General features: G+C 39.0%; 2 protein-coding genes across 6 annotated transcripts in view; one reads left to right on the top strand and one right to left on the bottom strand.

The window, feature by feature from the left end:
* Nucleotides 1-331: 331 nt before the first annotated feature.
* LOC146467247 (uncharacterized) lies at nt 332-7810 on the bottom strand. The gene is made up of 5 exons (XM_085126184.1): nt 7618-7810; nt 6633-6726; nt 5080-5224; nt 3894-4064; nt 332-1312 (listed from the first exon to the last, which is right to left on the bottom strand). The coding sequence occupies exons 1-5, from the start codon at nt 7692-7694 to the stop codon at nt 1245-1247; spliced, it is 555 nt and encodes a 184-aa protein (XP_084982310.1). The 5' UTR covers nt 7695-7810; the 3' UTR covers nt 332-1244.
* A 2627-nt stretch (nt 7811-10437) lies between these two features.
* Nucleotides 10438-27618, top strand: part of LOC146467246 (lethal(3)malignant brain tumor-like protein 4) — a 28430-nt gene continuing 11249 nt past the window's right edge. Inside the window, exons 1-11 of one of the 5 annotated variants that reach the window (XM_085126175.1) lie at nt 10438-10913; nt 13746-13853; nt 16971-17106; nt 20172-20441; nt 21678-21836; nt 22536-22813; nt 23680-23821; nt 23916-24004; nt 24161-24413; nt 25840-25922; nt 26380-26611. In XM_085126175.1, the coding sequence (XP_084982301.1) occupies nt 10887-10913; nt 13746-13853; nt 16971-17106; nt 20172-20441; nt 21678-21836; nt 22536-22813; nt 23680-23821; nt 23916-24004; nt 24161-24413; nt 25840-25922; nt 26380-26611 (1777 nt within the window). In that variant the 5' untranslated portion in view covers nt 10438-10886. The other 4 variants (XM_085126174.1, XM_085126179.1, XM_085126176.1 and 1 more) reach the window with 4 other exon arrangements.

Below are 27618 nucleotides of genomic sequence, written 5' to 3'. Positions count from 1 at the left end.
GTCAAAACTACAAAACTCCTGTGTTTACGAAATAATTGGCAGAACCACAGGAAAGTACTGCTGAGTTGCTTTCGTTTGAATAGTCTCAATCAAGAATTTCATCAGCGGACTAAAAATTCAAACTCACCTCAGTTGTCATACATAATAAACCACACTTTAGGATCTCATGAACTAGTTTCTTTTTGCCGAGTACTTGTTGAAGTGAAAGCTAACTTGCCCAGAAAACGCTGAATGTTTTCTTTGACAACAAGTGAGACGGTTGAATTCAGGCTGACAGAAAGCGCTGAACCATACCAAAAGTCAGTTAAAAATAAAACAAAGCACACCACTGTTTTTAATTTTCACACTGTTTCCGTCCATTTATTTGGTATCTATTAATAAAACACAATGTTTTTGTTTTTAAAATTGTGTAGAAATAACATACAAAGCGGCTTTGCCGCAAAAGGAAATACTTTGTTATCTATTACACTCTGTTTTAATTTTACATTTGAGCACTCTATTTTCTAAATGTGATATTTTAAAATACCACACTTCCCTTAACTTTAAATCATTTCCCAGTCACAATTCACTCAAAGTCAGCAAAACGATAAGTCATGCAACGGTTAACATCAATTCCCCCTTTCCTTTTGGTTTCATCCCCGAGCTGGTAGAAGGAAAAAAACCCGTTTTCTACAAAACTCAAATCATGCATGCAAGTACTCAATTTCCAATAGTTTCACGTTTTCTTCCCTGAGTCAAAACTGGAACAAGCACAGAAAACGTTGTCATGAAAGTACTATGGAGATTCCGATTTTCATTCTTCAAAATATAATAGAAATAGGGCGAGTACTCGGAACGTTTTTGCGAAACTGTTTCAAAAATTTCCAATCTCATTGTCCAATCAGATATAGCACTAGTACCATGAACATAAAAAAAAAAAAACTATCCGAAGATTTTCCAATTGCCATTGCCTGATCAGAAAAAAGACGAATACCCTGACAGTCTTTTTACGAAACTATCCGAAAAGTTTTATCCGTTTCTTATTGACCAATCAGAAACGGCACTAGCACAACGAACGAGTTTAACGAATCCATCCGAAAAGTTTCTGTCTCAAGACCATTTGAGCAAAACAAAAAAGTGGTTCTGAGCAATAACTTTGAAATTTCCGAATAGCTGATTCTGTTTAATTTAGAGTTTGTATAGTTGTCTTATTTCTAACAATATTATTATTCGATATATTCCATCCAAAGTCTTCCATCTTTCATTCAGTTTCTTGGAGCATTTCCCAATCCATGGAAAGTGCTTTTTGAGCCAAAGGTATACTTAGAGCAAACTGAAACAAGAGAACGGAAATATCATAATTAATTAAATTATTGCAATTTTGTCCTCTTGGATCAAACTCATTCTTGTCCCGGCGTTGCCCCGCTGACCAAAAAGCCTGAAGACTCTGGGTACGAGATTGGTCCTCAGAGCCCAGGAGGGAGAGGTCAACTCGTGGGCTCGGTTGTCCGGATGATACGGGCCATCGTGACGTCACTTCCTGTGAAGCGCGGGATTTTGTACAGTTTCGAAAATGGCGCTGGTGATTTTGTTGCATCAAACGACTTTTTTTTCCAGCCAGGCTCCGGATGGGGTTTATTTTCTTGCTGAATAGATTTTTAATCTTCTTTTCTCGATATAGGTAAGTGTTCATTTATTTTCAACCCATTAATTATGCTGAAATTATTGCAGTGAAGAGTTACGTGTACTTGTGCTGATCGGAAAAGCTGAGATTGTCCGCGCCAGAAAAATTACATCTTATTAATTATACAAAGTACTGGTGAAACAGACATTTGGCTCGGGACGAGGTCAAATCTTAGTGAAAACGTTCCAGTTGAGATTAGTAGGTTATATTCGACTGTAAAAATGATCAGTGCGTGTGTTTCGCCGAGTGAAAAACAGTGAAAATTATAAGTTTGTGTTTATTGCTGAAACTTGACCTGAAGTTATAGAATTTGCCTCTAACATTATTAAAATAATTGATAGATACAAAATGATGATTCAAAGGAGTTTATTTTAATTTACCCATGCCATTTAACCTTTCTAAAGAAGACTTTTGCTGAGCAACCTAGAATTTTGAAAAAGCTTGCAAAATATGCGGACGCCCGAGGAAACGGACTTTCTTTTGAACTGATAATTACTTTTTGTGAGAAATTTCTCGAAATTTCACACCAAATCGTGTACTCCTGACTCAGTTTTCTGCCCAAACATATTCACTATATCTTCAGCTTTCTCTAGATCTCTAATACGGAGACATTTTGTCATAGAAATAAACTTATGATCCACAAAACAAATGAGCAAGGCGACGATAAATGCTGTGTTTCAGTTGATTTACATTAGTAACTAAGTAAGATGATGAAAGAGTTGAAGTTGAGTTAAACTTAAGCACTAGTCCAGTGTGTAATTGAGCCCTCCTTATGTATTCCAAACCTGTGAGAAAAAAAACTTGTGCATTGCCCCTAGAATTTTGATGTTTAGATACAGAATGTTTGGACTATTTTGCCTTGAAGCTGGCGTCAGCCGCTGGGCCTCGCACGGAAAGTCTTGTCATATTTCCTGTTTTTGTGACATAATTAAGCAAAAAAAGCAAACCCCATTGCCCATTAACAATTACCAAATGGCAAATTACTTAGTACTGAAGGGTTCTTTACAACGTAGCTTTTCCGATAACTGGAGAAAAAAGTGTTTTCGCCTTTCTTTTCGTGAGCGCTCGGCCAGACAGTACCGGAGAAATGCGTTTAAACCCACTGATCATTTTTATTAAGTTGTAAGATAATTGTTTTTAATGGCCAATCGAAAGCTCTTAACCACAGTAAGATGTCACTTTTCCCTCCTTGTTAAATTCTTTTGGATTCTCAAGTTATCTTTCTTCAAAGAGGCGCAGGCTGTCACTGTTTTGTCGCATTTGCTATCAACCAGTGTCAAACTTTTGCGTGTTTTCATACTTGAAATATTAACTTCATGAGCGATGATGCTGTTTTCATGTATTATGGTAATAGGTTAATACATAGCTATGATTCTTTGATGGCCTGGCGTAGAATTATTTGACTGATCATCCAAGAAAAAAATTTGGCGAGGTTGTAGTTTATCAATCATTCAAACTTGCCGGGTTTTACAGGAAGTGACGTCACGATGGCCCGCATCATCCGGACAAGCAATCCGATTGCGAAAAGCCGAAGTTGACCCCTCCCTCCTGTCAGAGCCCAAGCGGTTTTTCTACGATTCAACCGCTGACCAAAATATCGTAGCATCTGGAAAGAAGGATGTTACGAACTTGATTCATTATGGCGTTCGGGCATGTGCACCCGCCTCTCTCCGTGTACGTAAACCAAAACTTCTTTCAACAGAAGTCTGGAGCAACATAAACACGACCAGGAAAAGCTTAGGTACTAGGGCGTAGCTAAATTTTAAAAAAAGCATTGTTGAGGACATTGTTGAGAAGCCATTTTCAATTTTGCCAACAATCACATCTAAACATTGTCTACTGCCCACGGTAACAAGAAGGCTTGCATCCCAGGCTAGAAAACTATTTATCTACTTAAAATGAACCACTTATAAACAGATTTGGATGCCCACTGATTGTCTTAAGCCGCGGCCTAAGTTAGACCCTGTTTATGTCTTTCAATTGGTCTCCGCTAGGAAACGCATCCGAAATATAAGTCCTTTATAAAACGATTCATGTTTTAAGAGAGCTTCAAGATAAGCATTAAACAAAGATATTCGACAAAGATCTGAGGTATCTAAAAACGATTTTATCGGCAGCAGGACATTTTCGTAAGGTGATGAGCAGAAATACCAAGAACGCCAGAGTCAAATGGGATGCCATCACCAGCCAAACCCAAATCCACTGTTGTTACGTTACGTCACATTCTTACATGAAATTCTGTTGACCATTGGGTCTTGTTCCAGCCAGAACTTAAAACCCTCCTTTGCGCGCTGGTTGTACACCGATGGTCGCCTCTGAATTTGTGGTCTTTGCATCTTGGTGGCATTGAGAGAAGGTTTCTCATTGACCGGTTTGTCTTGATAATACATGGTGTAGGATTCTGGGGAGTTAAAAAGTCACAGACCGCTTTTGTCTTGGAACACGCATCTTACTTTGTATTAGACTGATTATGCGTCTGAAAAAATACTGATACGAGTAAAATACACTCCAGACAAATAGATATTAACAACCGCATGGAAAGAAATGACCTGAAATCTGAAACGGTTTAAAATACTTTAGCACAAAATGGTGAGTCCCGTTGATTGTACTTTTACATTTATTTCTGATCATAGGGAAAAGTTCAAGAACTAATAGCGTTGAAATAATATGATATTAGTAAAAGGAAGTCGAATTGTTTTCGTGAGGGTACCAAGACCCCGCTAACTTCATTTGCATTTGAATCTTTTTTTTTTTTTTTCGCGTTTGTTTGTTTGGTGGTTATTTTTTTCATTGTCAATTTTTTTACGCATAAGAATTGTGTCTTAGACGGCGAATTTAATATGGATCTGTCAAGTTAAATAAGGACACCAGTAGCAAGATTTCCTTTACCATATTTCTACGTATGTAGTAAACTGCATGACTGAATCGAAAACAGTTTGATGTTTTCCATACATATATATTAATTAATTAGTAAAAATTAAATTGGGCTTAGCAGCCGACTAAGAGCTTTTGAATCTCTACTTTAGTTCGACCCCCTTGACCGTGGCAGCCGGACCACCGCAGGGAAAAACAAAATTTGATACGTAAAAAAACTTGAAAGACCCAAGGCTAGTCAAACAGCTAGTATTTTAAACTGAAAGATTGCTCTTTATCAAATTCTAAAAAAGCGAAGTCATAAGTTAAAATGTTTAATTGCCAATGTCTCCTAATTAGGCGGGACTTAGAATTTTTTTGTAGTTTTTCGCTCGTGATAAACTCTCAGTTACAGTTCACAACGGAGCTGACCCATGCTTGCAATCATTTACCATCTTAATTCCTTCCATTTCTCTCACAGTCCCGCCAGACTCAAGATTTATCTCTTAGTGCATTATTATATAATCTCTGACTACGATGTAATTACTCCCAAATGAACTGACTTTTCAAAAGTTCCTCTCTGCGTCTGCCCTGATCATAGTAATATCTCTGGAAAGCACTCGACAGGCCCGGAGTGTGTTGGGAATGACCAGGCTTGGGTTGACGCGGAGGAAAACCAAATGAAACGTTATTGACAAACTCGACGTGCTGAAACATGAAAGTTTAAATTCTGATTAGTTAATTTGTTATTGTAAACTTATAGATTATCAAAACCCTGCAAGCAACCATCCCCGATAGTACTGATCACATAATATGCAACTGGACAATTGTCTGCGTTCTTCATCTCTCTCGAAAAGCAAATAGTTTTCTGAGAAAATGTGAACTTCAGGGAACAAGTGGTAAGTCCAACCACAAATATTCGTCAAATTTAAAGTTTTAAAATTAAATCAAAAGATTATTATATCTATAATTCTTGAAATATTTTCACTGCAAACGTGCGTATGTTGGCTTTTCCATGTTTTTCCGTCGCCGCGTTTGGACAAGTATTTTTATTGCCTCATACGTCTCCCCCAAAACAAAACGCTCTTTCATCTTGAGGTTTTCAAATGTTGTATTTCATGGCGTTGAAGCGACTCTAGTCTGACAAGCTGGGATATCATTTGGAGAATATCACCTGATATTTCACATTTTTCAGGGCATACTGCGTCACGTGATGACCTCTGACCAATCACAGGCAGCGAAAATATTTAATGGATCACGAATGTAGCGACTCTCACCGCTCGATATATAATCAACAACTGTTCAAGACCGAATCAGCGTTGAAATTCAAAAGGGAAAAATGATCAATGTATACAAATAGATGCACAGAAAATAAATTAATTCTTGAGCTCGAGACTTAATTTGAGACTCCAATAATTAAGATTAGACATTCCAAACCGATTTAATTTTATCAAATGTAAGCTTATATTGTGGTACGCAGATTTCAGACAACTGATAGACTTATAAAGCTTCATCCTTAATCAGCCAGACGTAAAACTATTAGTTAATTAATTTTCAATTTCTGTCTTTTGAATCTATTTTTTTTCTTTCGATTTCTACTTTTTTGAATTCTTTTTGTTTTGTTTTTTTCGTATATAGATTTCTTTGTATTGTATTATACACTGTTCCTGGTTTTACAAGTTTGAAAGAAAAAAAAACCGAACGAATATTTGTTCCATCAATTAACGAAAACTATAGACTGAAATGCAATACTGGTTTATAGTGAAGCTTTTAGCTCTTCGCCAGAGGCTACAGATTCCTAATCTAGTAAATTCTCTTCTGGGCTCTCAATACCGACCTGACAACAGCGAGCGATCAACATCAAATTTCTCAATACCACTGACTAAATTTTGAAACGGAAAGGTAACAAGAATTCGAAGAAAATCATAAAGAGAGAATAATGTTTTGATGGTCACCAAAGGTTTCACACTACAAACATTTCGGAAATATACGTCTATCGATGCGGAGTTTTTATGTTTTGATATTGTACTGAAAAGATACGAAATGCTTCTGGCGGCCGACACATTACATGGGTCAGTAATACTCTGTGCGCATAAGTGTAAGATAAAATGCTTACTTTCCCCTTCAGCTTGGCCCAGTGGTCTGTGTCCAATTGGGAAGCAAGTTTCAGTGAGGGTACATCTCGCCTGGTCCAGTGTGACAGATCCTTCCTAAAGAAGTAATGTTTCAGATAAAACTTTTAAAAGCTTTGTAATCATCTTTCTTTATTCTCTCTCTCCCATAACAGACGATGAAAAGAAAGCTAAATCAAGAAGGTCTGAAAAAGAAGGTTGTGTCCGGTAGGCTAAAACGTTTATTATCATAAATATTTTCCCATTAATTATAGAAAAAATATTTCTAATAGAACTTGTCGAGATATTTCACCCAACTAAAAAGTCAAGCCTCAGTAAATTTATACCGTCAACTTATAAATTAAGGTTATTCTTCCCTCAACCACGAACTGCATTAGTCCTAACTGACAAGAATTCAAAACGGTTTATTTTTTTGTCACCATCAAAACCGTTTAATCCCCCTCCCCCCCCCCCCCCCCCCCCTTCTCTTTAGTTCCTCGTATAAGGCATCTATAGATTATTGTACCCTACGAGCAGTGGCTTCTAATACAGCTGTGTGTCGAATTCCACACGACATCAACAAAGAAACAAATATTGAAATGTTTTATCTGGCCAGGGGTGACGCTTACTCGGTATATGAAACAGTCAGCTTATCGTTATACTATGTCACCTTTCTCGTGCAAAAGCGAAAACTTTAATTTTCTAGTTTCAGTGTGTTTGAGCTTGAGTACACGTGCAAATTTTACCGTCTTATTAAAATACTTGTGTTAGCTTCTATAAGTTCTAAAAAAAATTCTTATATAATCCATATATGTCAGTAACAAAAATCTACCCGAAAAATCCAGTTAATTTACAACGGAAACCTTTCCACACAGACATTCGTCTATGTAATTTTGTTTGCAAACAAAAGTTCTTGCACACGCTTATGCAGAATTATGAACGTTTTCGTCTCCATCAACTTGACACACGTTAACACATTATCTCTTTTACCTGTGCTCCCAAACTTTTGGAAATTCTTTCGCCACCGGCGCTTGCGAAATGGCAGGAAGATGCACTGCAGCGGCCATTTTAACCAACCCGTTCGAGTCGCAAACACTTAGTATCTAAGAGACCTGAGAGTTTTCATTCATATTTAATTAATTCTGTCTGAAAACATCTGCTCTCTGGGGAAAAGATCTACAAAGCAAGTATATAATAACCGAATAACCAAACAAAGTCTATTGTCTTAAAACAACATCGCTTCGGTTCGTTGTTGTTTGGAATACTTCTATTGTTTGTGCAAGTATTTTGCACATTTGGAATTAAAAAGAGGTGTTTTTCAGCCCTAATCTCCTTGATTAATTTCTTCGGTGTTGTTTCCCGGGTTTTATTCATCGTGTCCCGAAACAGTCTGGCTAAGAATTTCAGACGAATCTTAAATAATCCTGCTTTAATACTCAACTGTTAGTATCAAACATTTAGTTCAGTTGCGATTTCGGCTCGTATATATCTCAAGGTCCCCCGCGCATTTTTCAAGTCTTTCAGCCTTTATCACGAGCTGCATTTCAGTCACGTCAGACGACTATTTTTGCCTTATAATTTCTGTGTTTACCAACCGTTGGGACTGGTGTAACTTAACTTCTTAAATCATTTTCATCCATACCCAGACGGGTAAAGTCTTGTTTGTTCAGTTTGATCACAGTCGGTGGATCTAACAGCAATTTGAGGCTGATTTGAATAAGAACAAGAAGAATTAACTAAAGATAGCAGTTTAAACGCTGCAGGTGGAAAAGCCCGAAGAAGTATATACTATTTTTGCATAATAGCACTTTAATTTTATGTTCCGGGGTAATTTATTCGTAAAGAGATCTAGAAGTTTCACCAAAAAATAAAAAGTCACATTAATCAAATGTGCGTTGCTTCCAAAAAATTCAAACTCTCTACTTCACCTTTGATGCTATTCATTATGCCGCACAAGGTATTCGTGAATGAAATCCTAAAATCCTAAAATGCCACGCGATTGAAAGCTGGTGAGCAGTGCGTCTAACTTATTGATCGTGAATGAAATCTTTAAGTGTAAACTAGTTTGAAACAAAGGCGTATACTAAGCAGGACTTACTTTCATGTAGTCCCATATTTTTATGCTGAGAAGGTCGTTTCCTGGCTTCTGATTGTGCAGAACTTCTGGTGGGGCTGTATAACGCCCAGTTTTCCAAATCCTGATCTTTTTCCAGAGCAACAGAATGTAATTTTCCATTACCTGTTCTCAAAGTTAGTTTCTCGTTGTGAAAACCCAAGCTCGTTTTCAGACTTAAACCCATTTTCAGATCAGCACTCTTCAAAATCCCATACGCTTTTGGTGCCATATACCTATATAAGGGAGTACCCTCTCCTCCCCTCAACCACCCCCCCCCCCCCCCACCTGAGATGACTCCCTCAGTTTTGTTCATTGGTGAGCTAAGGTAAGCCTTTGTTAACTACTGTAGCTCCCAATATCAACACACTGTTCAGTCTCAAAATCCACTGCGAATATATTTCTCATGGAACGAGTTGGGAACATTTTATCACGGAAACACAAAGATACGGTTTTCGAGATTATTTTTGTTAATCTTATGGCTCAAAAGTATTTTAGTTTCCTACGCAGCCGTTATTAGGGTCGTCACGCAACGTTCTCCTATAAGTCTTATAACATCACTGAGATCACTTTGGATCGTAAAAGATTTGTTAAAGAGGCGTCAAATCTAAAGTCAGTGAAAAAAGGTCGATCAGAGGATCACACTGATTGCGGTTACAGCTGTGGTTACTCGGATACGAGGAATATTGTTAACTACCAAACTGACTGTCACGTCTTGCATATCTCCCGTGAAGGCTTGTGCCGTCTGCTTTGTTTGAAATGCACCATAATCGTCAACGCACCCAACATGTACTAAATCAGCGTTTCTTTTACAACTGTTTTACTTAAAACCTTCTCTTTACCTTTTCACTAAAAAACAACTTGATCACAAGCGGAAACTGTAATAAATCGCTCTTTTCTTGTTATTCCAACAAACAACAGAGCATCCAGCTGTGTAAAATTCCTGCTTTACAAAGGGGTCTCTCTTAAGGCTCTCCGCATTTGAATGTACCCTGGATGTCAAAGGCTTTTCTTGTGGGGTAGAAATCTCTTACCGTCTTATGCGAAAAGCGATTGAACTAACAGATACACCTTAACATCAAGCAGGCGCACCTGTTGTAAGCACTATTTTCACTGGACCGGCATGATAACCTGAAGCTCCATTTTTTATGTCCAGCAGTATACATGTATGTTCTTTTGTTCTCTCGACCAATAATGTGAGACGTTGCAAATGCTGCAGGTTCAGTACCCTAAAGGCCTGTTTAAACGGTTTCAACATTTGAACAACATTCGTTCAACAAAAGTTACACGGATGTTGGGCAAATGTTGGATTAACGCCGGGAGTGTTCAAACGGTTTCAACGCAATTCAACATTTTCAAGAACGAAGGAAATGTTGAATCGATGTCAGTGAATGGAACTTTCAACATTTTCTTTCGCTTTCAACAATGTTGAAAGATCTGTTCAAACGTCCCCGACATTTGATTCACTGAACAACTGTGTTGAACGCATGTTGAAGCGAATGTTGAAACCGTTTCCGCCAAAACGGGTCTTATATTATACTATCGTACCTGTCCAGTGTCCAGTGTCTAGAAATAATAGGTTCACAATGGGTGTGAAGAAATTTACGGTCAGTGGCTAAAAATGGGCCTGAAATTAATTTTTTCCACCTACGCGGGAGTTATCGATTTCTTAGCCCCCTAACCATGTTAACTTTCTATAACTTTACTCTCACGCAGATTCCAACCCTGCGAGGCATTGTGAAGCGTGGCTCTAACTTCAGCCTGTGCCTGAGATTAAGGATGAAATGCTAAGTTGTATATAAAGTGTTTTACAATGATATAATAAATTATTTAAATATAGGTAAGGGGAAAGTTACTAGTAAATAGTGTAAAAATTTGCTTCAAAGTTTGGGAACTGAGGGGGATTGAAAGGAATTGGGATGAAAATAAACTGTGGCGAGGACGTCCCCAGAAACCATCACGCTTATAGCTAAGGGACCTCATGGTAGCTGAGCGTATGCATAATTAGGTATAGAACGGCAACAAAATAAACATAATTAATTTTACAAATGTCGGAAAGAAAGAGAGAAGAGGAAGACGAAGACGAAGGAGATGCAGGAGGAGTAGGAGGAAACTGAAGAAAGGGAAGAAAAGAAGAGAAGACAAAATGAAGGGAAAGGAAAAGAAAAACGTGGTGAGACTGTTGCTATTTTTATTTATATTTTTAAGTTTTTTTCTCCTCCCAACTGTCAATGAACGAAATAATGCAGCAAAGTACTAGCCAATGCAACTGATATGACCCGATATCCGCTATAACGTGAGCTCATTACAGCATGACCTTGCTAGCATAAATAAAACTCAGCCTGATGCGATCGAATGACTAAAGGTAATCAAAGTGGACTAAAAAATTAAGAACGTGAATTGGCACGAATAGTAAACGAGCTTTCCTTCGTTAACCTTATAATTAGAACTGCCAATCCTATTACAAGATTTTTTCCCCCTCCCTTAGCCTGTCTCAACTTGCAGTTATATAAATTAATATTTAGTATAATATACGTGCTGATGACGAGGTCGATATGTAAACAGATCTGAAACCCGGCCGATGCCAACATAAATGCAAAAAAAATATATATATATGAATTTTGTTCCATTGTGTTGCTACAATAAAAGTTTTCAGAGATACTTTTTATCAACGGCTAAATCAAATATACTAAGTTTAGGGCTTCCGGTTCTTGAGCACAAAAATTCTGTCAAGAGCAAAGCATTTGGGTTAATATCGATTGAAGTTGACTTCTCGAAAGAATATTGCACCCGACACTTAACGTTTTGCGGCAAGAGTAAACTGCTTTAATGAGCAAATTAAAATGTATATTCTCAACGCACGGTGGGCGATTTATCGTTATTCTAACTGGAGATGAATTAAAAAGTTCGTAAAGCCGGTATGAACTTGCCAACATTTGAGGTTGTTTTTGTTAACCAGTGAATAACCTTGCGAAAGCGAAACCCTCGTCCGAAGCATTACTGAAAAATAATACGTCTTTTTTTTTTTTGTCAAAATTAGCAACGTTTTTTGTTTTCATTTTCCCTTTCAGAGTCATCTATCAGACTCATTAGTACTGAAGGTGAAAACCAGATATTTATAACAAACAAGAAGACTATTAGAATACACGTTTTTATCATGTTACTGAAATGTGCTCCGAAAACTAAACCCTGAAGAGCTTGGATCGAGATGTTTTGCGCTACAGTGTTGTAAAATGAGTGAGTGTTTTCAAACTTTTAATTTAAAATTCAAGCACTTAGTGAAAGCCTCGAGCGCTAAAAAACTGACAGCATTCTTCACTTTGCTTTCAGTTTCCTTGGTTAAAGAAAGTAACTCCACAGTGGGGAGTTCTATAGTCTAGAAATTATTCAAACTACGCTGAAAAAACATTGTGTGAGAATTTTCGACATCTTATAAACAAAAAGCGATCGACCATAATTTTTAAGCTCGCATTATATGGTAACCGTAGTCAAACTCTCTACTGTTTGGTTTCATTAATTGATCAAACGATCAATCGTTTGATTAGAGCCTTCTGTTTTGTTATTCGCTTTTCAGTTTAAATCGAGCATGTTTTTCCTCTTTCACGTGTCAACTTTGATCATTAAAATACAAGGCGCTTTTTGAGTTTATATTCTAATACCGAAAGCGCATATTATCTTTTCGGTTGAGGGAACACAGCTCGAATTGCCAGTTGCAAGGTGGTTTTAAGACTCCAGTTTATGGACGCTTAATCCACCAGCCTAACGTTTTTATCGAGGCGTCTTGCGTGTGACAAAAGCATATCAGCCGTGTTTACCTAACGATGGACAACCTTGTTTCTAACAACTATTCTACTTCAAATTACACACAAGGAAACTCTCGCTTGAAAACAAATTATAATTTCGCAATCAGTCGGTGTGCTAGCGGCGAGCTTTTCCCGCGGGAGGTCATTTGCTTTTATTTTTCATTTTATCAGTAAACTTCTTTTAAAGACATATATTGAACTTCACTTATTTGTTATTAGCGCATATCAGCGTAAGCGTGAATCACCCCTACTTTTTCGTTCGAAACCAAACAGTTTTTTTTAACATGTCAAAAGTTCGACGACAGTTAAGAGTAATTAAAATTCTTCTTTTTTGAAATGCTCACTAGCTTGAACTATTTGAAAACGAAAGACATGAACTCTACGTTGAGTAGCACAATAGAACGACGCTGTTACGCCTGTCCGTTCTTGTTCAAATTAGAGAAACGGGTTTTGACTTGAAATGTGTAATGATAAGCGAAAAAGGCATGGGCGGAATAAAGAGATGTTGTTTCATCATCTTCTGCCCAATGTTGCAAATTATTTTCTTTGCGGTTTTGTTTTAATCTGAATAATCGTCTCCCAGATTAAATTTCGAGCCTGAGTTGATGCCTGTGACACCAAGCTATGTTAGCAAAGCTCGCATGTCACAGAATTCCTTTCGATGGCCTTTCTCATCGGACCAACACAACAAACCGACTAACCAAGCAGTTAATTCGCGACATTTTTATTTTCATTTAAATTCAACCATTATTTAAATAATTACTCCATGGCAAGGCTCGGATAATTTTGCATAACAATAGCATTAATCACGTGTGTTTTTTGTTCGCTGGTGAATGATTGACAGATCTTACGTATCGGATGAACAATTTTTTTGCATTTCTGTGTGGAAGAGCCTTCGTCTTCATGCACCACGGTAAAGTTCTCAACTCCTTTTTTGTCGGTCGTTTTACCAGCATCGCCTAAAACTCCGGATGAACGCTGTCCGGCGTTAAATTTTCTTGCCGTTTCGCTGGGTCGAGTTTCGAAATCCGAATTTTTTCGGGCGAACTGAAAAGTGGGTCTTGTTTTCTATATTAGCACACAGTTCTGGACTAGCCGGCAGTTTAGTTTTCATCAAGGCCTTTTCTTTTTACGCGTTTGTTTGTTTTTCAACGAGGATGGCAACTTCCTGACTCGCTTACTGTTTACTCCTTTCATTTCAGATGATGTTTCAAGGAACAGAAACTGGCCTCATGTCCGTAGAAGATAATGCAAAGCACAAAGGCAATGAAGACCTAAAGCAGCAAAACAAGTCTTCGCATGGAAACGAGGTCAAGTATTTCACGCGCTGCAACACAACCATTTCGATTTTTCATCCTTTTAAGTTCACGCAGATCGGTTTACCATCGAAAGAAAATTACGGCAATGCTAAGCAATTCTTCGTCCACGTAACCTCTGTCTTAAAACGGACAATTCGACGGGGAAAGGGCCGTTTTTCTAAATCGAAACTGCCTGAACCTAAAGGTTATTGAATATTCAAACAGTGAAACACTTGAAGCGTGTAAGCGACATGCATTGAAAAAAGGGCCACTCACGCCAGAATTCGTTCAAAACTATTTCCGCCGGTTCTGTCTTGCCCCAAGCTTACAATTAATCTCGTTCGCTTTCGTTTGAGAGCGGGACGCCAAAAGATCTTCCCGATTTTCCGTGTCACAAGTATTTTCCTATCTCGCCGTGTGTTTCCGAAAATAGCTTTTAGTAATTTATGAATTGATTTCATAACATTATAATACCATTTAGCTACTTTTGTTTGTTCTATGTTTCGTTTTTTCCGTACGCAGAAAATCGAAAGTTCAAAAAGGATCGCTTTTCCTTGCCGCTTCTCTCTGTAGTTTTCAGTCGAGAGTTCCGCAAATTCGAAAATGCAACATCTTTTCTTATTTGCTCGCGCAAGACAGAACTTGTTTAGTTTCACACCGAGTTGCCTCTATTTGACAAAATCGCTCGACCCCGGCTTTCCGGGGTCGCGATGTGGCAATTCTTTGAAAGCTTCGCTGTCAGTTAATTTTCCTACGTAAACTTATAATCATTCCAATAGGAATTTTGTCTCAAAGTCCGAAATTTACGTCATTTAATTATTTCAAGGACACTCGGTTTTGTAAAAGAACCCGACACCGCCTTTCCGCACTGACAAAACTTGACCGATTAAAAAAGTTTTGTTTTACTCAACGGGCAGATTATAAACAAATATTTTTGTCTTTGATTCTCAAAATTCTACCGGCTGTTCAGTCCTCAGACAGGTTAATTGTATAGTTTCTTACTCCGCAAGAATGTTTTCGCTCGTTAAAAATATCGAACCGCTATGGAGCAATATGTGGTTTTACTCCTCTTCCTGAAACAAGGAAGCTCTATTTTTTATCGCTTGATGAAATATTTTTTCTTTTTTTTTTCTTTTTTGATTAAAGCCTTGGCATACTAAATGCGTGAATTAATTTGGACCAGTCTCGACGTACGAATTATATTTTTCGAAGACTTCTTCATCTCTATTTAACATCAATACATCAACATACAAAAAACACACGCGATTGTCGAGAAATTAATGTTCGTGTTTTCGTACCGTGTTTGAGTTTAGCCAAAAGTTGTATTAACCACCAGCGAACCGCGTATCATGTTAATTAATCTAGTCTTGTCATTTTACATGTAAAACATCTGCAACGAAACGCCTCCACTGATCACTCGCAAGCTGAAGGCAACTCAATACGAAGCTTTACTGAAAGGTCAAGTATGGACGGTTTATAATACATTTCGTCACGCAACGAAAAAGGCTAGAGGAAGATCTTGTCCTGTTACTTTGCTAACCTTGAATAACAGATGGGCTGCTAAGTAGTTGAGAACAAAAATAGCGAAAACTAATTGTACGTGTCAAATTTTTGCCCCCGTTAACTGAAGGCGAAGTTAGAAACCTGCTTGAGGGAACCATAGGAAATGGTTTGTTTGGTTTCCTTGTCTTGAGAGCAGAGCAGAGAAGTAAGCTGTCTAAAATATTGGTGTAGTCGGCCGTGGAAGCTCGGATTTATTTCCGTGAAAAAATGAAACAAAAATTTTCCGCCCTCGCTATCTCGGATGTGTTTCGCAATTTTGGAAAGAAAAGAATCGAAAAGATGGAGTGCAGGGATGGATTTTCAGTTTTAAATCATTTATTTAGTCTACAACTAACTCCATAAAATCGTTGTTTTGTTTCCAATCTGCCACTCATCATGGATTGTAAACGGTGTCGATTTTTGTCATCTACAAACGTGTCGATTCACTTGACATTTGTCACGCATGATATCCGACATCTGAATTATCACAAGTCAGTCACAAGTCAGTGGTATATTCACCACTTTTCGGTTTGCGCATTAAACAAGCTTCCCATAATCCATTTTGCACTGCTCAGATCCTGCTTCCTGCAACGTTGGGAGGATCTAAACCACTTCTGGTCAACTGTCTGATCAAATCTCTTCTACAAACTGAAAGCAGGCTGTGTGAATGTATGAAAGAAAATTAAGCGACTTCAAAAAGTTTATTGGGTTATTTTTTTCTTGTTGACACACTCTACAACTTGTCTCTGCCGTCGCACGCGACTAAGAAACCTAATTTGTTTGCCACGTATGTGAACGCACCGAGTGCACGAAACTAACAACAAATTAAATATAGCTAAAGTAAACTCACTCTCCAGATAGCTTAGACTGCGAGCAGTCTCTCTTTTGCTCAAGAATCCGTGGAGAAGAACGCAAAAAACTGAGCGAGCACGATATTCGGGGGGACGAGTCGCGCGCGAGAGCGGCAAGGCCGCCCGCGCTACTCGCGGCTTTTCGGCTCGCGCGCGCAACTCACGCTCGAATCTTCGCGGATTCTCGAGCAAAAGAGAGACTTATTTAACTTTAAGCATTCAAAAGAGCAAAAAATCCGCAAACGGAGGATTATGTTCACGTTAAGCAATGACTGAAAAAGTGTCCGTAAAGGTAAGATAATTTTCTGAAAATCTCTACTCAATAGAGCTATGGGCAAAAAACGTGGGGGGGGGGGGGGGAAAGGGTCAAAGACTGGATAATGCAAGGAATAACACACAAATAACTCCAGTGACACGGGCTAATAACGTGGAATTATAGAGATTAGAGATATTAAACCTATGGTAAGGGAGACTCTACATGTATACTCCTATTGATAGGAGTTTAGGAGTTTTAGGCATAATGGCCGTGCGTCATAACGGAGCGCCCTTTCTTTTGAGGGAGAGTTCCATCTTCAAATGAAAATATCCAGCGCTTTCCGCATTTAGCCAAGATTTTCTTGGCTACATGAAAAGCGTTTATAATTTCTTTTGATGTTCTAGGTACTCCTAGCTTACTCCTCTAGTAACTGAAATGCGTCCTAACTTTCATTCTTTTCCCTTATCTTTTCCTCAACAGTGGATCTACGGAAGCATTTCAAATGGCGACCTCCAAAAAAATTCGTTCATAGGAATGGCTTATGGACCGCCGACAAAGAAGCCGAAAATTCAAAATGAAGCTGCAAATCGGAGGGAATTGTCCCCACAGTCAAATGGTATGTAAACGTTACTAAAGCTAATGACAGAGCGTTTTTCTAATGAATACCATAATAATAATAGTAATAATAATAATAATAATAATAATAATAATAATAATAATAATAATAATAATAATTTATTTCTGGCACATTACATTAAAATCTCAATGCTCTTACAAAGTACAACAATTTAAGAAATACAATATCAATGAAAGCAAATTTGATAAAAGTAGATAAAGTAAATTAATGACATACATAGAAAGATAAGATACTAAAGTTCATTATTAAATAAAAACGTTTTAAGCCTAACTTTAAAAGTCTCAACTGATGGAGCGCTCCGCAGATCAATTGGGAGACTGTCCCATAGCGCTGGTGTACAAGATGAAAAAGTGCAACCCCCAAAATTCTTAGTCCTGAACATTGGTCTGTGCAGTCGCAGGTGGCCATTAGCGTTAGAACGAAGAAATGTGTGAAAACAGTGGAAACAAAAAGCCTCACCAAATCAAGGACAACGAGGGCATTTAAGCAGAATTGCTTGCAGTTCCTCCTGCATCCCCAGTTAATTTTCAGTTATGGCCTTTTTTTGGCACTGTCACAGAGACTTTTCTGTATTTTGGTCCAAACTGATCAAATATTTGACAAAGAACCTGTTTTTCTAACATAACATGAATCGCTCTTAAAGCACTGGGAGGAAAATATTATGGGATTTCTTAAAGGAAGAACAGACCATGATAAGGCCGGTAGCGACTTATCCAAGATACGCAGTGAACTTGAAAAAAATTTGCCTTTTTTTATTAAGTTGCAATCCATTTCCATCCTAATCATCTGCAGTCAAAAGTAATTAATGCTAGTTTCTGTGCACTGGTAGGGTAGTTGCTAGCAAAACTGGACCATCATTTTAACTTTTCCATCATAGAAATTTGTGTTTTTAGCTGGTTAAATGAGACACTAAAAATAGGTGACACTGCCCCTTTAAAGGCCAGTTTGTGTGGGCTAAAACACAGTTTGATTCGTTGGTATTCTTTGCCTGAAAATACAAATCGCAGCCGTTTTAGGAAACTAAATCTTGGTACCCAAATTTTCGAGCTGCTGTTGGCTTTCCGAAACTTCCAGGTGGCCCTTTTTCGCACTTTTAACGACGTAGTTGCCGCCTACGAAAACAAAAGGGATAGACCCTTATCATTCGACGGACATGTTGAGTCTCGGGGGAATAAAAAGCTTTGTTTTGGCACGGCAAGCCTTGGCCAGACACGAATAGACCTTTCTCACTCGGTGGCCATGTTGAGTCTCAGGAGAATCAAAGCTTTGTTTTTGCACGGTTAGTCTCGCCCACACGCGAATTCAGTGCGAGGCTTGTCGTGCAAAAACAAAGCTTTTCATTATCCTGAGACTCAACATGGCCGTTGAGTGATAAGGGTCTATTACTTTTCAGTTACGAAATTTTGAGATGATATTTCGCTAAAGAAAATGCTAGTTTTTCTTTACAATTAAAATCGGAATTTTTGAGGGGTGATAATGTTTATCGAACAGATATTCCATTGAAACGAAGTTGGGTGCCCCATGGCAGAATTTAAAACGGTGTTAAATTCTTGTCTTTTTTGGCTTCTTAAAGGATACCAAAAAAGTTACTCTGGCTCCCAACAAACGCAGACTGCACAATGAGCCAATCAAAATTCACGGCAAATACATGTAACCCGCGCCAAATGCGTGTGTCAAAGACACAATTTTGGTTTTACTCCTTATTGGTTGAGAAATGCCGTGAATTCTTTCAACCGGCAATCACAGAGCGTAGAGCCAGTAGAGGAACAAATGAAGATGACGTCGAATTACATTCGACACTCCATAGAAATCTGTTCTAATCATATACTGCTAGCGGTCCCTTTCTGGATAGTCGAGAGGGTGCGAAATAGCCAAGCTGGAGCGAACGAGTGCAGGAGGACTGGGGGAGAGGCGGAAAGAAGGCGCCTCTCCTCCAGTCTCTTCTCGTTTTTTCTCCTCGCTCCAGTCTCGCCGCTTTTTCGTTCGACTATTTCGCGCAACTGATCATAAACCAATTGCGGTCTCAGTTGATCATAGTGAGATTGAAACAATTCCAGGAAAATAACATGTCAACATTGTAATTGTAAATAGACGTGAAAACTGCAAAGGACCGCGAACGATAATGCTGCTAGTCTTACGTCAACTAGCAGCATTATCGTTCGCGGTCCTTTGCAGTTTTCACGTCTACTTTATTTTTTGGGGCCGTAGGTCTTAACAGATCCGATATGCTGTGCCTTTTAAGCATGGTTTTGTCCATGTGTTTCAATGTTAAGATGGTTTTATCCATCTACATTCAGTTGACTTTGCAAGACAGGAATTCGATGCTTTGCCTGCTTTCTCCCTGAGGCACGTGATGTGATTCGGGGAGCGGGCAGGTTGAAAGTACGAAACTTGATAGGGCATGAGTTTTGTTGCATTTCATTTGAGCTGGCTCTGTTGCTGGTTTCATGTAGAACTGCTACACCGTGCTGATGAGTTCCAATAAGAACGAAACAGCTGTCCACGGTTGCAGCTCTGTTTTGTCGGTTTCTGTCGCGCTGTTGTCTCGCAAAGTCAACTCTTTCACGTAGTATCAGCCTTGCAGTTTGCGTTATAATTGTAAATGGTTCCACGTAACCAGTCAACCTCGTCGCCTGATGAACTGACTAGCAGCAAGCAGTCGAAACGTCGCGATTTACATCTCAAAGTGACTTCATCGTGAGACGAACGATAATACACTTATTGTTACTGTATCTACCACGATGAACAACAACAACCTCTTTTTGACATCGTAACTGAGTTTACTCATTTATCAAAGTATTTTCAGTGATTTCGAAATTTAAAGAAAGCGCTTTCACCTTAAATCAGAGCTGCTTTCAAGAATGAAGTATCGTGAAATTAATAATTTCTTATTTATTAATTGCACGTGACCGAGTGGCATGGCGAAGAAGAATTTCCGGCTCATCCCCCCCCCCCCCCCCTCCCTTGGGGACAAGGAAATAAGTCAAGTCAAGTATTTATTAATCAATTTCTTAATTCCTAATCATTTCTTATCCTTCACACAGAAAATCTTGTTATAAGATCGGAACCGTTTCCCGAAGGAAGTATCTCTTCTTCGCCAATCATCCCGACCGCCGAAGAGAAGATTAGCGAAGCCAAGAATACGCTACCAACGGAGACCTCTGCAATTAGCCAGACTCCTGTTACTAAAGAAGCAGTGAATAATAATGCAAGTAGCGCTGGAAAAAAGGTTTCTGCGGAGAAGAAAACTGCCGACGAAAATGATGATCCGTTTGGTGCGTTGGACTGGAAAGACGGAATTGCTACTCTACCGGGTAATGTCATAAAAAAAAGAATTTCTCTATTTGACAATTATTCCACAAGCGCGCGTTGGATATGAGATGATAGATACCCAACGAGGCGCGTATTGCCGAGTTGGCTGTAATCAACTCATATCCAACAAGCGCGAGTGGAATAATTGTTTTATTAAAAACAACTATCAAGTAATATTGGTAGGCCTTGCTGATTTCCTTTTCAAGAGCAACCAGAAAACAATTTATGGTCGCTACTTCTCGGGCATGGTATAATGGCTCATATACCATGGCTGCTAAGCCAATCAAAACCCTGGAGTTGCTTTATACAATGATCCAGTTTTTAATAATTACAGATATCATATGAATGCCATTATTTCTTTCCTGCTCTACAAAACTGAGACATACTCACTAAACTGTCCGTCCTTAGAGCAATCCTCGTTGATCTATAATTTAACGTTCTTATATATATTCCCTTGTAACACTTGGAGTTTGGGGGGGGGGGGGGGGTACACTTCTCGAGTTTCAGATCCATCAAATTTCAGGCTAAGGGGCAACCATATGACCGATAGGCAACTAGAAAATTATTTAAAAGAGCAGTTTACCAGTATCATTTTGCTCAGTATTAATCACTGCCATACCGACCTTTGAAACATCTATATTAGTTTAGTGTTTCCACGTTTCCTCTCTTATATTATGTTTTATGTTATAAAAAATCTAATTCAAAAGGGCATATAATTAGTATAGAGCGGTTTCCAATTGAGTGTCGTAAAACCAAAACCAAAGCAATTACTCTGGTCAATTACAACAAACGTAAACAGCACAATCAGCCAATCAGAATAGCAAGGAAATACATGTAACTGGCGCCAAGTGCGGGAAAACGCGTGCGGCCAAAACACGATTGGTTTTGGTTTGGATTCCCATTGGTTGAGAAAGTGGCGCGAGTTATGTTAACCAATCACAGACCGTAGCAATGCAAAACCGAAGCAAACGCGAAATTATTTGCGACATTCAATTGAAGCCGCTCAATGACTGTATCTTGCCCTTCTCCATTTCTTTCGTAACTATTGTAATTGTTGTAATTTTAACATGAAGTGTAGGAAAAATAAGAAATCAAAATTAAATACAAATATCAGATCTGACCGAAACCCCCGACACAGAAACACCCTATAATTTTTATTGTTAGCCACTAAATTTCTTTCGCATGTAAACAGCCTTTCTTACTTATTCAATTTATTTGTTGATTAAATATTTGTTTAGGAAGCAATCTCAAGTTTAAGCTGACTGAGTTTGGCACTCTTGAGATTGTGAGCACAGTGGAAACAGAGAATGGGGAGTACGAGTGGAGCACACCTACGCAACACCGCAAAACAAGTGAAACTGAGACCAGCAAGAAAGGAAAGAAAAGTCCCAGCAAAGGTAATTCAACAAAGTAATAGAGAACTTTAGCAGCGACGACGGCAACGCCAGCGAAACTTCACTTGAAGGTAGCCTTTTTTTCATTTGTGCTACTATACTTCGTGATTATTTCATCTCGGTCAACTTCAATAGAAACGGCGAACTACCCAGGACCCAAATTGGTGGGAGTGCGTTCACGTTAAGAAAGAAAATGAAAAAATTCACCGTCGTGTGTTCACGTTCTCCACAAAACCTTGAATTTGGTCATTTCACGTTGTTGTTTTGTAGAGGACGGCAGAGCAATGTACCAAAATGTAAAACGCACTTGCAGAGCGATTGTTTTAGCTCATAAAACCGATTGTTTTGCGGCGTTGTCGTTGCCGTCGGCCGTCGTTGTCGCTTTAGTTCCCTAACAGAGACCACATCCCCTTATCTTCATAGTCACTACGGGCGAACGGCCATTTTACAGGTGAATGCTATTTTGTCAAATTTTTTTTGCTATATTTGCGATTTGTGTTAACAATGTTTATTTGCTATTTATTTGCCGTCCAATGCAAAATGCTTGTTACTTTTCAGTAATTTTTATTTTTATGCTATTTTTGTCAGTTTTGTTCTTAAAAAAACTTATAGACTGAAGTAAAACTGCATGTCAACGAGTCAGAAACGCGCCTTTACTAAAGTTTATTTTCTTGTTCGTTGTTTTTTATGTTTTTTCTACAGCAGTTTCTAAAGCCAACACAGAAGCGAACGCATCTCCTGACACCAGCGGTATACTGTGTTGCGAGGTCTGCGGAAAGTACGGTCTACCCCAGGAATTCTCGGCCTCAGGGAGATTCTGTAGCCTGTCGTGTGTAGGAGTTTACACCGGAAGAAGAAATAAAGGAAGGGAATACGTGCGGCATGCGAAGACAGTGGATGGCAAGATTGTGAAAAGGAAGAAAAAGGATAAAGGGAAAAAGCCTGCAGTTTCTCCGAACAGCGGTGCAACTCGTGACCACGTGAGTACGCATGAAATGTAAAGAGGACAGCTTTTTAAATAAATGGTTTAGAGTTGAGAGTCTTAAGACTAAGGCCAAAGTAGCCATTTTGTCCAATCACAACAGAAGCAAAGAAGATAATGACGCAATCACATTAAATCCGCGCCAGGGGCGGGAAACAAGACCCGTTCGAACAAGTCACGATAGGTTTTGGTTTTACATGTAGTTAATTGATTGATTGATTGATTGATTGATTGATTGATTGATTGATTGATTGATTAATTGATTGATTGATTGATCGATCGATCTATTGATTGATTGATGATTGATTGATTGATTGATTGATTAATTGATTGATTGATTGATTGATTGATTGATTGATTGATTGATTGATTGATTGATTGATTGATTGATTGATTGATTGATTGATTGATTGATTGACTGACTGACTGACTGACTGACTGACTGACTGTTTGATTGATTGATTGATTGATTGATTGATTGATTGATTGATTGATCGATCGATCGATCGATCGATCGATCGATCGATCGATCGCTGGTTGAACATATCAAGATCATACAGCACGGAAAGCGGAGGCTGCATTCGACACCCATCTGAAAGCCACCCCGCAAATCACATAACACACATTATTGTTACCAACTTAACCTCTGCAAGTTATACTTTAGGCACATACAGAATTATAATTTATAGTACGAAGAATGAATGTATCCGTTTGCACTGCCAAGCAGTAATTTTGCCTTCTAAGGGAAAAGAAGCTATAAAGAGAGAGAATATGAGCAGCTACATTTTTTGTCATATGCTTTACAGATTATTAACTGTTGCTATTGATCAAAGTCGAAATTTCAATGCTTTTACGTTGTTTTAGGTAACATCGTCAACTCAACAAGCCAAACCAGAAATGTTAGGAGCTCGTCGAGTCTTTAAAGTAAAACGAAAGCGGATGAAAAACAAACTGAAGTTCAAGAAGGCTTCCCTAAATGCAACGGATCTCATGAAAGGGGAAGATGGTGGGTGGTCAAAGAGCATAATACTGAAATTCTTTGTTTTATTTTGTTTGTTTGTTGTTGTTTTTGTTTATGGCCTGTTGCTTGTTTGTTCTAGTTCCCTATGACTCAACAAAGCCGTTTATATGGGCAGACTATCTCTCAGCTTGCGGGGCAAAAGCCGTTCCAGTCAGCGTCTTTAAGCAGGTGTGTTTTTCTTAGAGTGTTTTTCAATTGTCAGAACTGGCCAGACCTGCCGTCTGCAAATCAAATGCGCCATTTTGAAGAGATGGCCCCTAAGTTCTGTTAGGTTCTACAGCCAAGTTGTCCTAGTATTTTTTACACTTTTTTGTTTCGTTACAGGAGAATCCGTTTCTTGATCTAGAAAGCAAAACGACCTGTGGATTCGAGAAGGACATGAAGCTGGAAGCAGTCGACCCCAAGCACCCTTCATTCATTTGTGTTTGTACTGTGGTCAGGGTTAAGGGAACACGCATGAGGCTTCACTTTGATGGCTGGTCCGAGAGTTATGATTTCTGGACAAGCACGGATTCGCCTTTCATATATCCCGTTGGCTGGTGCAAGAAGAATGGCCAGCGACTCAATCCCCCTCGAAGTAAGAAATCAAAAAGGGCTTGTGTTATTTTGAGGCTATTAGGGACCTTTAAAATAGGGAGCTTAAGTAACGACGAAGGCAACGGCAACGAAAACGTCACCCGAAAATATATCTCAACTACGTTTGTGCTACTTCGCGATTATTTCAAATCGCTCAATTTTTATAAAAATGGCGAACTATCCATGAACCAAATTGGTAGAAGTGGCGTACAAGTTAAGAAAGAAAATGAAAAATTCAACGTCGTGCATTCACGTTCTCCACAAAACCTTAAATGTGGTCATTTCACGTTATTGTTTTGCAGAGAGCGACAAAGAAATGTACCAAAATGAAAAACGCACGTGCAGAGCGATTGGTTTTGCTCATTTGCTCAAGGTTTTATGGAGAACTTGAACGCATGATTTTATTTTCCTTTCTCTTTCTCAACTTTAAAGCCTCCCTACGACGTTAGCTCCTGGATAATTCGGACACATTGTGCAAACCAAATGAGTAGAAACCATGTCGAATGTGTTCAGAAAACGCGGATGTAATTTTTGCGTCCGGTCTTCGTTAGCGTCGTCGCCGTCTCTGCTTTAGGTCCCTATTCTCTCTTCTTCGTAGAGGGTCCTTTAGAAAATGGCGAGAAAAATCTGAAACGGGGAGTGAAAACGGAAAGGAAAAATGCGCACGGGGTGTGATAGAAGGGGCTGTTTAGTTTTCCTTCTTCTTCCTTATCTGCTTGGAATACACGCAAAGAAGCCTCTTGGGCGAAGAAGGAGCAATTCCTGCTTGTGTAGCAGGAATGCCGCATTAGTAGGAGTGTGCGTCTCTCACCAATGTGGCCTGGGATCAAATCCAGGGCTTGGCGTTATATCTGGGTTTTCTCCGACTTCTCCAGGTTTTCTTCCCCCGAAAAAAGCAACATACATTTATACATTCCAACTCTATTCTGAACCTCTCATTTAAACGTACCATTTTCCGTAAGACCAACTTCAAGTGTATGTATTTATGGAAAGAAGAAAATTGTACGTTTCGGGATGACTTGGACGACCAGTTAATGAGCAGAGTCTGAGGTCATTTTCAATTGCACGTACTCAGCAACTTTGCAATGAATGTGAATCACCTCTACCTTCATTAGTGACGAGATCGATCCTCCTCCTATCTTATGGACCTTCCCTAATTTTTCGTAGCATCAGTGATTGCTGTTTGAGATACGATAACTCAAAAACTCCCTTAGTCGTTACGTTGTTTGATCGTTTATGCTTGGGATATATTCCGTACTCGTTTTCAATCTTTTTCTTTGCTGTCACTTTTTGCCATGAATGCAGTTGACCACAACTTGGTAGCAAAATGTCTGATTCCCAAATAACATAAGCCGCAGAGTTTGACTCCGCATTCACCCACAGGTCTTTACTACAATTGACTTATTTCCACTCTTTGTCTTTTCAAGGCATGTCGTCTACTGACTTCAACTGGGACAACTACTTGAAGATGTGCGAGGCTAAAGCAGCACCCGAGCATCTCTTTAAACCAGTGAGTTGAATGATTTATGTCATCTTAGTTAAATGCCCTCGCGAAAAGGCATTGGTCGTGGAATTCGTGTAGGGGAAAGTAATTTGTCTTTATGCCAAACGCGGGAAACCAAAACAACCAGTCCGTTTTTAAACGTGAGAAGATCTTAACACACCAAAGTGTAGGAAGGTATAAAACCTCCTTAAGTCAAGCGTGGGGATACACTAAAATCTTATTTTATATAGCGAGGATAGTGAAGAAGAAAGTTGACAAGTCTTTTCCTTCATGAAGATAAGGTCTCCGAGGTGGCGTTATATCTGGGAAAAGGCTTCCACTGATTGAGTTCTTGAAAACAAAAGGGTGCATTGTTCACGATTTGTTTGGCAAGTATGATATCGGCGACTAGCTTCAGATATGGAGCAGTTATACGATACATATGCAAGATTATATCCTCATTATCAGTTTTTATTTCTGCTAGATTTCGCCAACCAAGCATGGCTTTAAGATTGGAATGAAGCTAGAAGCTGTAGATCGAATGAATCCCGACCTCATCTGCGTTGCTACGGTGACAAACGTGACTGGCAACTACTTCCTGGTACACTTTGATGAGTGGGACGACTCCTATGACTACTGGTGTGGGGATGATTGTCCATACATCAGACCTGTAGGGTGGTGTAGGGAGAATAACAGGAATCTAAACCCGCCAAATGGTGAGTTGCAGTTTTGTTTCATAAGTGAACGAGTACTCCCCAATCAGTTACTTTCGTAAAACCATAACAGGCCATATCCTTCGTATTTAGTCAATCTTAGCATTAACGGCCGACAAGCAACCTGGTGTACCAACCACAACTCAAAGCTAATGCATGTAACCAGGAACCTTCATCATGTGATGTGAGTTACATCAGGAGCCGACTGATGGCTTCTGATGTAACTCACAGCCATGAACGCTCGTTATTTAGCCGTCGTTTGCTCCGACCTCATTCCAGTGAGGATTCTGACTTATTACACGGCTAGATGTTGAGTCTACTGTGCAGTGTCCTAGCCACTCTTTTCCCTTCTCTCTTGCTTTGCTCTTTAAAACCACGAGAACGTCTCTCAGTCCACAAGATAACAGTGTAGCGGTAGCCTAGATCACAGAACCTACGATATGAAAATCTGGCGTACATTACTCTCAAGTCCCGAAAACATTTTAGTGGGCCCAAAAGAACTGTTTTGACGGGAACAATGTTAATTACCAGAAATCCGATTTCTAATAGTTTTGAAAGCTAAGAAACATATTGGGCAAGTTTGCACGAAAAACTTCCATCAATAAATAAGAAACTTTTCGTGAGTTTGGAGAAATGGGCCCCTATTCCGTATTTGACTTGTAGGGAAACTCTTTCTAAATGGGTACTCAGCTACCGAATTGCTTTTATCGTTGTACTTTGGTAGCAAATCACCACAGCCGTCAGAATAAGCTAACCTGAGCCGTGATATCGCCATTCTTGGCTTAAGAGATGAAATTTTCGATTGAGCCGTATGTTTCGATGTAAATCTGTTGGAAATTAACATAATCAGGGATGGCAAAATTCATTGGTTTCAGACGTCGAATTTAATTTAGTCGAACTTTGGAAAGAAAAAACTAGCAAGTGGTTGTGCGAATAAATTCAAGATGCCCAAATTAACCAAGTTTTGTAACGTAGTAGCATTGCATTCATAATTTATTTATTGAGTTCGG

This window comes from Pavona decussata, unplaced genomic scaffold (genome assembly GCF_977016875.1).
Source record: "Pavona decussata unplaced genomic scaffold, jaPavDecu1.1 SCAFFOLD_137, whole genome shotgun sequence".
Taxonomy (NCBI): Eukaryota; Metazoa; Cnidaria; class Anthozoa; order Scleractinia; family Agariciidae; genus Pavona; species Pavona decussata.
The sequence above is the reverse complement of the archived record's forward strand: the minus strand, read 5'-3'. Positions and strand labels throughout refer to the sequence as shown.

Bases quoted from the DNA above. Each gene is read 5' to 3' on its own strand.
- LOC146467247 (XM_085126184.1), bottom strand. From the start codon at position 7,694: ATGGCCGCTGCAGTGCATCTTCCTGCCATTTCGCAAGCGCCGGTGGCG. The intron at 6,727-7,617 runs GTAAAAGAGATA...TTACTTCTTTAG, and splicing joins CCAAAAGTTTGGGAGCACAG to GAAGGATCTGTCACACTGGA. The intron at 4,065-5,079 runs GTCAGTTCATTT...TTAACTCCCCAG, and splicing joins CAGAGAGGAACTTTTGAAAA to AATCCTACACCATGTATTAT.